Source organism: Cebus imitator, unplaced genomic scaffold, assembly GCF_001604975.1.
Source record: "Cebus imitator isolate Cc_AM_T3 unplaced genomic scaffold, Cebus_imitator-1.0 Scaffold118, whole genome shotgun sequence".
Lineage (NCBI taxonomy): Eukaryota > Metazoa > Chordata > Mammalia > Primates > Cebidae > Cebus > Cebus imitator.
Window position 1 is genome coordinate 4,940,543 of NW_016107433.1, and position 14,596 is coordinate 4,955,138.

The following is a 14,596-nucleotide window of genomic DNA, read 5'->3' on the forward strand; positions in this document are numbered from 1 at the left end:
TCCTCTTCTTCCTGAGGATGTTGCTTGGTAAGTGAAGAGTCACTTACTTTATTCTTTCCAGTCACAGGGTAGGCAGTCTCATCTTCAGAGCTGTATTGCCCTTGGGTTAGTTCACCTTCACACCTTTGGCTTGTTTTACTCTTCCTTGCTAAAATATTGGCCTTACAAAGTGAAGTGAAACCTTTTACTTATTTCAAGTTTCCTTTCCTCATTCTCTCACTGTGCAGTTTCTATATTGCACTTGTAAAATGCTGCTAGCTGGGCATGATGGCCCACACTTCTAATCCCAACACCTTGGGAGGCTGAGGCTGGAGGATCAACCTGAGCCCAGGAGGCTGAGCCTGCACTGAGCTGAGATGGTGCCACTGCACTCCGGCCTGGGCAACACAGCAAGACGCTGTCTCAGAAAAAGAAAAAAAAACAAGTTGCTCACTTAGGAAACTTAGGGGAAGTCTGAACTAAGGACTTTGCTGTCAGCAGGTTTCTAGCACTTCCTTCAGCTGCCGTGTGCACACAGAAGGATCCCAGCATCCCAGATTCTTTCTTAAAATGTAATCATGTGCTACAAATTTCTATAGATCCCTTATTTCTCTCTCAGGTACCAACTCTTTGTCACTAAACTGCACCCTCTGTCCAGATCCCTGGTGACCTGTCATCTCATGGCAACATGTTCCTTCTCTTTGGTTTCATGTATTTGTTGTTTTCAAATATTCCCACCACTAAACGGGGTGTGATGTGAGTCTAGAATTTAAATTATTTTTATTCAGTTGCTTGTCTTGATGACTATGACTGTGTGTTTTGGGGCCTTGAGAGGTATTGCTATATAAATTTGTGGAATGGATTGCATTGCTCTTCAAGGGTTGCTAGCCTGTCTTAGGTCTGAGAAACACCTTTCAGGAGGAAAAGCTAAATAGATACACACCAAGTCCTGAGGCTGAGTCTACAGGGCAGTTGGTAGCTGCAGGAGATTTGAGGAGCGGCCGCTGGTGCTAAAATCATTGTGAAAGGGATGTGGGGGTGGCATTTTGTTAAATCCTAGCAAAAGACCATTTCATTGCACAGGATCCAAACTTAGAAAAACAGAGAGGCTTTGGATCCAACTGCTGGCATTAATTTCTAAGTTTCTAAAAAGAAGGAGGGAGAATCCATTAATTTTCTTTCTCCCTTTGGACACAAAGTAGCTGTACAAGGTGTCTATTAAAAATGACAGCAAGTTAGGAATTCCATCTGCTTTTCCCCCCCATTAATGGTGGAAAGCCCCTGAACATAAACCTTTGGATTTTCTCTGTACCTCAGCTTCCTGCTTCACTTTCTTTGCAGTTTCCCAGGAAATATCAGCTGAAACATGTTGCTTCTGCTGCCTGTTTGTCTGAAACTGAAGCATGCTTGGGGATTGGTTGGCTTTTGGAGAATGGCCCAGTTTTTGAATTTCCACGTGTAGATGCCCCTTGAAATGTCTTGGGTCTGGCTTCTGGCAGAGTTACTGCTGACACCAGGGAATTCATGGTAGGCGCCTGAAGGCTCCCCAGGATGCTTGCAATTGTAAGGGTCTGTTCTTGGCGACTCCCAGTGTTCATATATGTTTCTAGCATTGCATTCTTGAATGTGCAACCTGTAAATGTGCAGTGACCTTTGTGTACGTTTGGGGCTGGCCAAGGGAGAGCAGATTTAGCTGGTGTTTTTCTGGGGGCAACATTGCCTGAAGTTGGCCTGATTTCTTTTCCCCAGATTTGGTTTGGAAAGTGAAAGCCTTTGTTTATGCTTTGTTTTTATGAATCAGCGTGTTTTACCAGCCATGCATATTAGTGGCTTATGATCATCCAAAATGAAGCTCATTGACAGTCAGTCCCACATTCTGCTGTCCACTGGTCGGAGTAAACTCACATTTCTGCCTGAGTTCTGTGCTTCGCAAGGGTGAAGCTGTTTTCTTAATAGATTACAGATTCTTTAGACACTGTGGGCTTCAGAGTAAGGTGGCAAACGGGGAATCGAAGTCTGTCATTTGTATCCTCATGTGACTCAGGCCTCTGGAGTCATGGCTTGCTTTTTCTCTGTGGTGTGCCATTTGTTTTGATGGTCAGGCACAAAATGTTTACCTCTTTTTCTGTTTGCGTTTTTGCTTCTCTTTGCCCCAAATATTCCGTCATTCCCATTGGTACTGTCAAACTGTGTCTCCTCAGCATTGCAAATGCCTCGGTCCTGCATGGCCGCCCCTCTGTTTCTCCTTCCCTTGCTGTCGTTCCTGTATAGATTGCATCCATCACTGTTGACATTCCCGTTACGAGAGCCGTCCCACAAGGTTTCACTTACACCCATTAGGTTCTAATCACCATCGTTTAATATCACTTCTGGTACATCCTGCTCATTTCCCATACACCTTCATTTGTATATAGATGCTTAAGTACACTTACAGGTCCTTCCTGACGTTTTTCATCCATGTATTCCCAACATTTTCCAGTTAAACATAAACACAGAATTACTACTTTTTTGCATTAAGCATAAGATCTCTCTCTGATAAGCCAAGTCAGTTTTGATTCAGAAGAAGATACCAGTCTTCTTTAATGGAAACTGTTAAATTTTTTTAAATTTACTCTCTTTCTGTCACTCATGTGTGTTTATCTGTCTTGTCTTCTCCCCTCCCAGCATGGAAACCTGGCAGTGTTTATTTCAAGCAGGGTGTTATTGAAAGACAGATGCTTGTAAGGACGGCTCAGCCTCACACCTGGAATGTTAAAAAGCTTTCAGGCAGATCTGCCCTGTTGAAAAATGTCCCTTCCTACAGAGAAAGGGGACAGGAGGGAGCTGTTACCCCGTCAGGGAAGCGCCCCTTCATTCTCCCCCAACACTGTCATGAACCCCCAATTCTGACCATAAATCTAGACACCTGAGATGATGCCTCTGAATCCACAAAATGGTTAATTCCGATGAGCAAACATTCCATCAAGACCTTCCCTCCTTCTGTCATCTCCAACTTTTTTTGGCCTTTATCAAATGTTCTGTCTTTAAGATGTGACTGTTTCCTCTCTCCCATCCTCCTCTCTTTCTCCCAACTCTTACTGGGTTGGAATCACTTTTCTTGACTACTTTGTTTTTAACGAGGTGGGGGACACCCTTCTTGGTCTCAGGGACCTTCTATTTTGCATGCCCCTTCTTTCTAGAACATTCCAGTTTGGTGTGAGGTTAAACTGTGTAAAATACTGTTTGAAAGAAAGGAGAAAAAGAGAAAGGAACTTGTCAAAATGCATTTGTTAGATCACGTTTTAAATGAGGTACAATTGAAGGTAGTTTTTGTCCAAAGAAAGGAAAAACCCCTGCAAATCCGCTGAGCTCCCAGAGAGCGCGCCTCCTTTGTCGTCGCGCTGACATTGAAGTGTAATTTTTCATGGTTATTTGGACTGGAAAATGGGTGGGGGGGAAAGGGAGAGATGGGCCTGCGATTATTTCCCATAAATGACAACACAATCACATCACGCTCTGCTACAGACGTGCTCGGGGAATTTGCCTTTTTTACATTTCATGTGTGAAAGTAACAGCAACAATCATGGCTCTGTAGAAATCCGAGGGAACTAATCCCTGCTGAATTCCGTTTACTTCAGAGTTCTGGGACAGAGCTAGTTTTCTTACTTAGCGTGTATTCTGAGAGCGTTTCAGGGTTGGGTTTGTATTTTACAAACTGGAACTCACACCTTTCAGTTATTCAAAAAAAAATCTTCCCGTGAATAGCCACCAGGCGAGTCCGCGACATATTTCGCTCCGTTGTGCTTTGTCGCCACACATTTACTTTTATCCTTTCTGGATTTCTGCAGGGGGCAACCCAGGTGCTTTTGCTGAGAACACAGATAAATGGAACTTGTCGCAATACTGGCTCTAGGCGTTTCCTTCCTTTTTCTCCTCTCTTGACCCCCACCCACCCCCGTAATTCTAGTGTGGTTTTGACAAACTGTTCAAATGACCAAGTGGCCTTGCCTGGGAGAGGAAAAAATGGCAGGACCCATCCCTCACCACACAACGGCAGCATTTTTCACTTCATGCTCTGGCGTTCTGTGCTGTTCCCACAGGAGGGACGGGGCTCAAAGAGGGGAAATTTTCTCTGGGAGGCCTTAATAGGCCCTGGCCGCTTTGGACACGGAACAGGCTCTCTCCTGTCAGTGCTCAAGTTGGAGGTGAAGTTAAGTAAAAAGGCAAATGGAGAGGCTCCCCCAGGCTTGCATTCTTGTTGAGCCAGCCACGCTCTGCCCAGCAGGGGCCGAACATGCAGACTGCTGCCTGGCCCTCCCTTCCCAGGCTGCCTCTTGCCACACAATCCCCATTTTTCTTGTTTCTGTAAACAGTGGTAAGATCTTCAAATATACAAAAGCATAAATGGTCTCTATTCTCCAATTAGTCATTTTTAATAATACCCAGAGTTGCCTTCAGAGTGTTGATTCTTATAGCTTGATGCCAAAAAACAGGGATGGTGGCTGGGAAGCGGGGACAGGAATGGGAGTTGGGCGGGGGCGGTGAGGAGGCTGAATTCCTTCAGTGTGGGGTTTTCCTGCAGGACCTCCCCTGGCAGCCCCTTGGGAAGCTGGCAGCCCTCTACCACCTTTCAAGCTCTGCCCAGAAACCCCAGGAGCTATGGCCCCCAGGTGTATTTGGTCAACCAGCATCTAGTGGTAAAAAGAATTCTTGTGGTAAAATGATTACTTCAAGGATCCATGTGAATAGAGATTGTGTGCCAGACATAGTGGATCACATCTGTAATCCCAACACTTTGAGAGGCCAAGGCAAGAGGATCACTTGAGCCTGGGAGTTTGAGACCAGCCTAGGCAACATGGCAAGATCCCTATCTCTAGAATTTTTAAAAAATTTAATTAGCTGGGCATGGTGGAGTGCACCTGTAGTTGTAGCTACTTAGGAGGTCAAGGCAGGAGGATCACTTGAGGCCAGGAGTTCAAGACAGCCTGGGCAACATGGTGAGATCCCATCCCTCCTAAAAATACAAAAATTAGCTAGATGTGGTGGCATGTGCCTGTAGTCCAAGCTGCTCAGGAGGCCGAGGCAGGAGGATCGCTTGAACCCTGGAGTTCGAAGCTACAGTAAGGCATGATTGCACGACTGCACTCCAGCCTGGGTGACCCATCCCCACCCCCCACAAAAAAAAGAAGCAGCAGAAATCATCATTGCAGCCGGGGTGTGTGTCTGATCTTTTCCATGCCCCCGCTTTCTTTCCTGACCCCATCCTCTCCACTTTCAGAGGGCTGAAATCTGTTTGTGTCATTGTCATCTTTGAGAAGGCAGTTTTGTTTAAAACAAGCCAGCAGTTCATTAGCAGTTTGGCCACTTGTTTTGGTAAGCCAGCAGGGTGGGAAAGTTACCTGTAGGAGCCTTAGGCTGCCCCCTCCCTATCTGTTTACTCCAGCAGGCGGAGAAAGGTCTTTGGCATGGCAGGGAGTGTAAGTGGGTGAGAAAATAGACAAGGATGAAGGCAGTGGCGCCCCTGGAGGGAGACCTGCCTCTGTTTTTCCCACACTCTTTCCTATTGACTGGGTGCACTTGGGTCCTACTGAGGCGGCAGCTTCTAGAGGCCCAGGCCTGCAGGCGTGCAGGAGGCCCATTTGCTCATCATCCATGCGGCAAGCAAATGGGCGTGAATGTCTTGAGCTTTATTCATGCACTGGAGTTTGTCCATTGGAAAAGAAATGACATCCTGAGAAGATGGGAAAATACTACACTTTTGATGAGTAAATAGACGCTCCAGCTGTAGAGCCCCTGCCTGTTCTCCCCTGCCCCCACCCTCCTGCACACATCTGCACTCAGCCTTTGCCCCTTTGAGGTTTCCTGCCTGGGCGACCTTAGGGGTAGCTCAAGATGTCCCACTCATCATTGGTTTGGATCCCAGGCCCTTCCTCTTGTGATCTCACATTTTCCTTGACAAATGTATAGCCTGCTAAGAGGTGGTAGATGGAATGGGCAAAGTTCATCAGTAATTTTTTTTTTTAAATTTGGATGATTATCCACAGAGGACTTCCACAGAGATTTGTAAATTCCCTTTTCCATGTACATACATGAGAATGTGCAGTCACCTTTACTAAGTTGCCAAGTATAAAGTGTGTGATGAGAACAATTTGCATTTGTGGTAAGCAAAACCACCTTGATTTAAGGGAAAATTTCTGGGGCAGGGCATTGTTACCCAGAAAACCTAATCACTTGGAAGTTACCTCTCAGGCATCTCCTAGCCAGGTTATCAGGGCTGGAAGAACACCACGAAATAAAACTAGGGAGTAAATATTTGAGAAGAAGTGTCTGGGATATTGCATAGTAGGTTACTACATTCTGGATTTGGCTGTCACTGTACAGATAGGCTATAGCCAGGAGCACTTGGAGAGTCATTGGCAGGACCTCTGGTAACTAGTCAATGAGATTCCACTTGCCCAAAAGTCACAGAGGGAGAATGGCGTAGGGAGAGGCCCGCCTCCGTCGGTGTAGCCACAAACGTTACCACCACTAGCCTCTTCCTTTCTGGCTTAGAGAGAGAAAAACCAGAGTAGAAGTAACAAGCTGGGAGCAACACAATTGCCCGTCCATCAGCATTGCAGATTGCATTCTGCTATAAGTTTCTATTGTAGCAGAATTCTAACGCACTGGATTTTATTTGAAATAAGTGGTCTAGGCTTTAGTAGTCATCTTTTATATTGTGGGATTAGATTTGACCTGTATTTGCAAAATAAAAGATGCATATTCTGTAGAATATTTGCAGCCTGTAGAGGTTTCCCATTGATAACAGAATGCCAAGAGGATTGGACACGCTAGAGTGTTCTGCCCTCGTTTTCCAGTTGTGCCAGCCAAGGCTTAAAGAAGACAATTGATTGGCCAGGGCACACAATGAGTCTCGGGATGCCGCACCTACACAGGAGTTAGAGGAACAAGAGAGCGAGACACAGTCCCCGAGTCCCTCCTTCCACCCACCACAGGGACACCAGCAAACGCCACTTGTAGCCGCCACCCTCCGTGTCACTCCTGATGGTCAGAGTTTGCCCGCCTTCCTGACCGCTTCAGTGGTCGTCCTTGGGTTAATTAGGTTGAAAATGGAAAAAGGAAAAGCTTTAACCCTATCTTCAAAGTAAGCAGATTGGTTATTTTGTTTTTCAAAGGAGAGGTCCTATATACAATTAAAACTTGTTTCTGGTAAACCTCATTCCAGGAAAGATGAGCTTTTAACAAAAGGCTTTTGACAGCTGCAGGCTATTTCATTTTTTTTAATGCCGAATGAAAAATCAATACATTTTTCTGGGTTATACATATTCAGAACAGGCCTGATATTTCCATTATAATGGAAAGTGGGTGTCTGTGCACATCTCGCCTGTCAGAGCTGCACTGCCGCATTTTCCAAGCCACTGCTAAATATTTCAAACCTGATTTGATTGTGGTTCATGACAGCTAATGTTTCTCAGCTCTTGAGCCTGCCGACAGGCAAACGCACTTTATTTCACCCCCACCCTCAAACACCACTCCCTCCAAAGAAAAAGGAAAGAACAATTTCATTCTTCGGGGATCACAAATTGGTGTATTATTTAAGTAACATGATCATGTGAGAGCCTTGGGTACAGATACCCTGATTCTTAGGAGAATTTCCAAATTTCTATCACACCGAGGCACGATGGGGGCTTTGTCAGGTTTGGGGAAGGTTTGAATTAATTTGCATTATCCTGTTAAGAGTTAGGAACAGAGGGACTAGTCTTAATCATTGATTGATTGACTCCCCTTCCTTCAAGCCTGTAAGCCATTCGTAGAAAATACCCGCTGGTGGACGCGTCACTCGGCCCCCATTATTAGAGTAAATAGTACCATTTTTTTTTTTTTTTTTTTTTTTTTTTTTTTTTTTTTTTTTTTTTTTTTTACAACTGGACCATTTTCTTGAGTGACACGTTTGGGGAGTGTGTACAGTGGGGTTTTGGGGTTGAATGCCGACTTTGTGGCGATGCCATCTCTGTTTTTGGCTTCTGCCTGGTGCTTCTTTAAGGAATGAATTTCCAGGTTGTTCATAAGATTGCAAATTCTCATGGGGCTGCTAGTTGGCACACTCACCTCCTTTGGGAGCGGATTTCACCACCGATAGGGGAATTGTGCAGTCACCTGTATCAATATGCTAAGTATAAGGTATATGAAGAGATCAGTTTGCATTTGTGGTTAGCAAAACCACTTTGATTGAAGGGAGATTTTCTGGGACTGGGGTATCATCCCCATAAAAACTGAAGCTGTCCTAGGAACTTTTCCCTTTTAGGTCTTTATCTGCTAGAATTCTTGCATTTGAGGGCTCTGCACTTAACCAGGAGGCATGAGTGATGAACAGGCTGGGTTTGGCCAAACAGTAATAAGTGCTATCTGGGAGAAGCAATTGTAAAAAGGAGGTGGTGATGCAAAGGTTTTTTTTGTTTGTTTGTTTGTTTTGAGACAGGGTCTCACTCTTTTGCCCAGGTTCAAGTGCAGTGATGCAGTCACGGCTCCCTGCTGCCTCAATCTCCCAGGCTCAAGTAATCCTTCCACCTCAGCCTCCCAAGTTCGCTAGGACTACAAGCATCTGCCATCATACCCAGCTAATTTCTACATTTTTGCTAGAGATGGAGTCTTACATTCTGTTGTCCAGGTTGGTTTGGAACTCCTGAGCTCAAGTGATCCACCCACCTCAGTCTCCCAAAGTGCTGGGATTTACAGGCATGAGCTACCATGCGCAACCAAAAAAGAGATTTTTAAAAGGCCTTCAGTCACTGTTGAACGTGGAAATGAAGGGCAGAAGGGACCCTAGGAAGACGCTGCAGTTTTCCAAGATTTGTTTTTATTTCCTTCTTTAACATGAAAATACATATAGGAGGGGGTGCTGTGGTCTGAGGCCACTGTGGGGTGTAACTATCGAAGTGGGCTTCTGCAGGGGTTTTAGAGGCACCTTCTCTGGCGTCTTCTAAAACAGACCTGTCTGGGATGCATTGGGCCTGCTACCTCCTGCCAAGAACCAGGGCTGGACTCGGGGAGTGGGGATCACCTCCTCTCTCAGGTCCTGGCCACGCCCTTGTGAAAGCATTCCTGGTGTGCTCTGTTTGGGATCTGAAATATCGTTAAATGCTTGAAGGAGAAGCTGGTTTTGATTTATCCGTTTCAGCCTTAAAAGTGGCATAGGGTGAAGGAAAGCAACCCCTTTTTCTGTAGGAAAGACAGGATTTTCCGGATAAAACCGATTGTCAGTCCATCAAGTCTTCACTTGTTCCCACCATCTGTCGGTAGCCGATATTTATAGGGGGAAAAAATCTGCAGCTTCTGTAGTAATGAGCCAGGCAGTTGCCACTGACTTTGCAGAAGAGGAAGGAATGAAATCCGTGATCTGTGGGAAAAAAAAAAATCAAAAAACCTCCCCTTCATTCCCCAGCACGTGTGTATCGAATCTACATTCCTAAAGAGAACAAGAAGGGCTAGATAACAGCCCAAGGAGCTTTAGTGTGTGGACGCAGATCTGTTTCAGAGCGGGATACCGTTTCGCCCCTGGTTCCCACGTGTTTCCAGGGCAGGGAGACCAAGCCCTTCGCCAGGCCTGGCTCTTGGTACGTGCTTGCTGTATGCTTTCGGAACCAATAAAACACACCCTGTCTGCAAAGCATTGTGGGCCTGAGCTGTCCAGACGAATTTTCAGTTTGCATCTCTGTTTTTGAATCATTCCTCTACCTTTATTGGTATTCAGAGCTCAGCAGTTTTCCGGTTACTGTCAGCTTGGGCTTTCATCCATTTTAAAGAGCTATTTTTCCTCTTGCTGTTGATGATGATGGTATAAAGACAGATGGTGTAACTGCTGATGAATGTCCTATTTTATTTCTCCAGGACCAGACAGTTCACTTGAAGACATATATTATTTCCACATGCTCAGGTTAGGCAGCCCAGACTCTTGTCTGCCTCCTGCAGCCAGCTGCCCTTCCGGGCCTCGCCATGTGAAGGGCGACACCTGTAGGTCACGGCTGGAACTGCAGGGATGAGCCGGCTGGGCTGAATGGAACCTGGTTTTTATGTGGGGGTGGGGGGCTAGGACGCTGATCCCCTTGCAAGGGAGCTGGCTTATCCAGGATTTTCCTAATCATTTCTTCTTCCACCACGCATAGAACAGCCTTTTAGTGAATGACTCACAAATGATAACATTAAACCTAGGAACTCAAGAAGAGGACTTGATTTGTAAATCTTTAAAAAAAAGAGATGAGCAAAATAAGTTCTTGAAATAACCTCTTTCGTTGATCCTCTCATTGGAACTCAGCTGCCTTCATTTGCTGCTTGCGGTAAGGCAGGGAGCGAAGAAAGCAAAGGCCCAAGTGGGCTCACGGAATGAGAGCTCCAGAAATATTTGCAAAGCAACATGCGGTTTCCTTGCATGATGCATCAGTGATCTGCTTATACATTACAGTCTCTAGCCTCTCAACACATTTGTTTGGTAAGACTGGAAGAACTGGGGTCAATGTCGGTTGACCATGAGTTTTTAACTCTCTGCTTTGATAGCTGCAGGCTGTATAATGTGCTGGCTTGTATAATATGACCCCACAGTGGGTAAATCCCTTCCCAGGTCTGCTGAGCAGCACCTGCAGACGCTGCTCATCACCATCTTAGGGTGTTCTCTAGTTTGTAGGTATCAGACTGTCCCCATCTAAGGTGATAATATGTATGCATTAGAGATGAGAGGCCATTGAGCCATCTCTTTGCCTAATCAAATCTGATTAACCCATTTATGCTGGAGATTGCAAAAATTGTGTTGTGTGAAAAATCAGACCTTGGTGATGACCTTGAGCAGTAGGCTGTAAATAACTCCCACAAGCTTAGCGTTCCAATAATGGAACACTAGGCATAAATGTGTCACCACTACAGATGTTTTGTATCACAGCATGTATTGGGAGAAATAAGGATCCTTTAAGAGACCTAGCTCATCTGGGATGACCCAGTGTAATAAATAATATTGATTGACCAAATGCTGGTATCACCATTCAAAGATGAATTTTATCATTATAATGTTGAACAATTTTATTGAAAGCCTAAAAATGTGCATGGAACTTCCCATCTGGACATAATGAAGACAGTTTCTGTGTCATGCTGTGTAATTTGTTACCGCTCTACTGACACCTATATATGTTTTCTGTACTAAATGATGTATGGTGTTAATGTGGGCTCTATATCTGATTGACTTCAAGCTGTGGTTGCCCGATTTTTCTCCGTTTGAACTAAGGGTAGAGTAGGGAGACTTGATGCTGACTTTACTGTGCAGTGAGACAGAAAAGGAGACATAGAAATTATATGTGGGATCCGGAGCTGGAGATGAAAATTAGCAGTACCACACCTCACCTGTGTCCCAGCGACTGCCTCGTAAACTCCCTCTTGCCAATAAGGAAGAAAGAACGTTCCATGACACTAGTTCAGTTTTCCAGACCTTGGTCCCACATCATCTCTTGAGTCAAGACAATCTGATTCTAAATAGATACCTTCTTCCTCAGTGTTTTAGAAACCCTCTGAAACCAATTTACTTTCTACTTCTATTACTTCCTTCATGAGATACATTCAGAGGCTGTTTTCTAGAGAGTCAGAAGGCATGCCACTTTGAAAAATTGAAAAGTAGCATGGGGGTAGAGGCTGTTTTTTAGAGGGTCAGAAGGCATGACATTTTGAATTAAAGTAGCACTGGGGTGGGAAAGACCTCTGGCGGTGCTGGACGGAGCCCTGATCCAGTGTTCTAGGCCAGACCCAATACTTCCTTGCTGCGGTCTGGTCACGACTATGTAACCAAGAAAATGTGCTCTTCACAGTGACCTAATAATTACATTGTTATTAAAATTATGTCACCTTGGTTTGTCCACTTTATTCGTTCCCTTAGCCCATTCTTGCTGAATACATGCTTTGGATAATGACCCAGAGGGCCAGAACAGCAAGAGAAAAGTGTCTACCTTGTTCCCCTCAGCATCTGGAGTATCTTATTTTCTTCTTCCCCACTTGGCTGGATGGCATTTCACTTCACAAGCAACTTAAAGTTGGCAACGGTCATTCCGCCTTCACTATAGCACTGTGTACTGAACTGGAGAGACGTTTCCTGCCTTCATATTAAACCCATCGTGAGTGAAGGATGGAATTGCTTCAAAAAGAAAGTGTACTCTACAAATCTCACTTCCCACCACTGCCTCCTGGCATGCTCACCAGATGCCATTTGGTTTCTGGAACTCTTCAAACCGCTGAACTGCTACTCTATGACTCTTCACAACCCGAATGACTTCCAGCATCTCACACACACTCTGGCACATGCATAGGCACTGTGAGCCCTGTGAGGGGTCAGTGATTGGGGATGGTCTAGGCCCATGCCAGGAGGCTCAGAATGGAGCTAGGCATGAAGTGAACAGGTGGGCACATCTTGCATTTTCAAGTGTAAAAGACTTGCATGCGACTTCAGGGAAATTCAGGTGGAGTTATTGCTTCAGCCAGGATTGGTTTTTCAGTAAGAACTACTCAAGTGAAGCATTCAGAATCTATCTAGAAATACCTAATGGCCACACAACTGGACAAGTCACAACCTCATACCAGCTGTTTACCCGGAAGGAAAGTCCCCACTGCTTACCCAGACCTCGCCATATCCTCAGCACAGGCAGCCGTCTAGGGGCCACTGGAAAGAGAAGGGGGACGAGTCATTGGTGCCTGTTTTGTGGTTGGCAGTGCTTTGCAATAGGGGCCAGAAGTCCTTCATCTTCTTTTTATGTTTAACCCTTGAGGTGTTTTTCTTCTGTTTCAGAAGATGCCATTGAAGATGTTGAAGGGCCCAGTGAAACAGCTGCTGATCCAGAGGAGCTTGCAAAGGACCAAGAGAGCGGAGGCGAGAAAGACCAGGGCAAGTGGACAGGTAGTGTGCGTGGCTGCCCTCCAGCCCTCTTACCTTTCCTTCCCTGGAAGAACGGAGCTAACAGGTCAGGGAGTGGACACATCCCTGGTGTGCCCAGAAAACGATGCTGGCTTTGGGTGAGTGGGAGGTGGATTTTGTTTCACTTTTTTGAGTAGTCACCTTCATTCTCCTTTATTATACTATGTTCTACTATGTTTTTAAACGGTTCAGCTTCTTAAGTGGCACCAAAGCAAACTTATTTATTGAGCATTGAGGTAGGTGCCAGGCTCTGTGCCAGGGCAGCTGGGTTTTGGTCACATCTCTTTGGTACGTCTTCAGCGCTGTTTTGCCCTTGATGTCATTCTTCCTCTATTGAAGGCCCAGTCTCTGGTCCCACCTGCTCCCAAAGCCAGAGGGGGTTTATGTCACATGGAACTTGATCAGGGTCACCCCTGATTTTCAGCCTCAAGATTCTCTAAGGGTCAGGTATGATGGCTCATGCCTGTAATCTCAATACTTTGGGAAGCTGAGGCGGGAGGATCACTTGAGCCCAGGAATTCGAGACCAGCCTGGGCAACATAGCGAGTCCCTGTCTCTACTAAAATTATAAAAACAATTAGCTGGGTGTGGGGGGATACACCTGTAATGCCAGTTACTCACTGGTTGGGGAGCAGAGCTGGGTGGGAGAACCACTTGAGCCCTGGACGTTGAGGCTGCAGTGAGCCCTGATCATGCCAGCCACTGCACTCCAGCCTGGGCAACAGAGTGAGATTATCTCAGGAAAAAAATAAAAAGATTCTCAGCTAGGTATAATGGCTGATGCCTATAATTCCAGCATTTTGGGAGGCTGAAGTGGGCAGATTGCTTAAGCTCAGGAGTTTGAGACCAGCCTGGGTCTACACTGTCTCCACAGAAAATACAAAAAATTAGCCAGGCATTGTGGCACACGCTTGTAGTACCAGCTACTTCGGGGGCTGAGGTGGGAGGAATACTTGAGCCAGGGAGGTCGAGGCTGCAGTGAGCTAAGATCATGCTACAGCACTGCAGCCTGGGTGACCAATATATTTTCTAATTGGAATTAAACTCTTGGTTCTTCATATATGTATTTTTTCTTTCATAGAGATATATTTTTATATATATATATATATATATATATATATATATATATATAATTTTTTTTTTCTAGGGAAGTCAGCAGTGAAGGGTGGTCTTTGTCCTGCCCTTGGGGACCTGGACAGGGCTCGACACAGGTGGTGCCTGCCCTGCATATTCTTCCTGTCCACCCCTTCCCCCAGGGTGAACGCACACATGCTAACATCCACCCAAAGGGGAGATGAGCAGTGCAGCCAGGCAGGGAGACATCTTACCCAAAGCAAAAGACATTGAAGAAGCCAAGACAGGAAGTGCTATTTCTGGAAAAACTGATGTTGAGAGAAGGAGACCGCCCATTTCTCAACGTGATACAATTTCTCTGTTGAGGGGAAGAAGAGCTGAGACTAAAAAAGCTTAGGGTTTTTGAGGAACAGCAAAGTCACTTCTGAGAAGACTTAGGGGGCAGTTAAGTCTTCTAGAAAATAATAAGAGGAAATGATGTGACAGGCGACAAAAAGGATTTTGTTTGGTCACCCTAATTGTTATGACCATGATTATTACAATACTTTTATTTTAGAGAAAATATTTACTTTCTGGAGTCCATATTCGTTGGGCCTTTGTTACTTTTCCGGCATGACTGTTCTT

At 45.3% G+C, this 14,596-nt stretch overlaps 1 protein-coding gene across 1 annotated transcript in view; it reads left to right on the forward strand.

Annotated features, from left to right (window-relative positions):
* The window catches only part of ZFHX3 (zinc finger homeobox 3), a 279,755-nt gene that overhangs the window by 219,844 nt on the left and 45,315 nt on the right, over nucleotides 1–14,596 (forward strand). Inside the window, exon 5 of the mRNA XM_017539350.2 lies at nucleotides 12,773–12,880. Coding sequence (XP_017394839.1) covers nucleotides 12,773–12,880 — 108 coding nt within the window. The remainder of the gene's footprint in view (nucleotides 1–12,772; nucleotides 12,881–14,596) is intronic.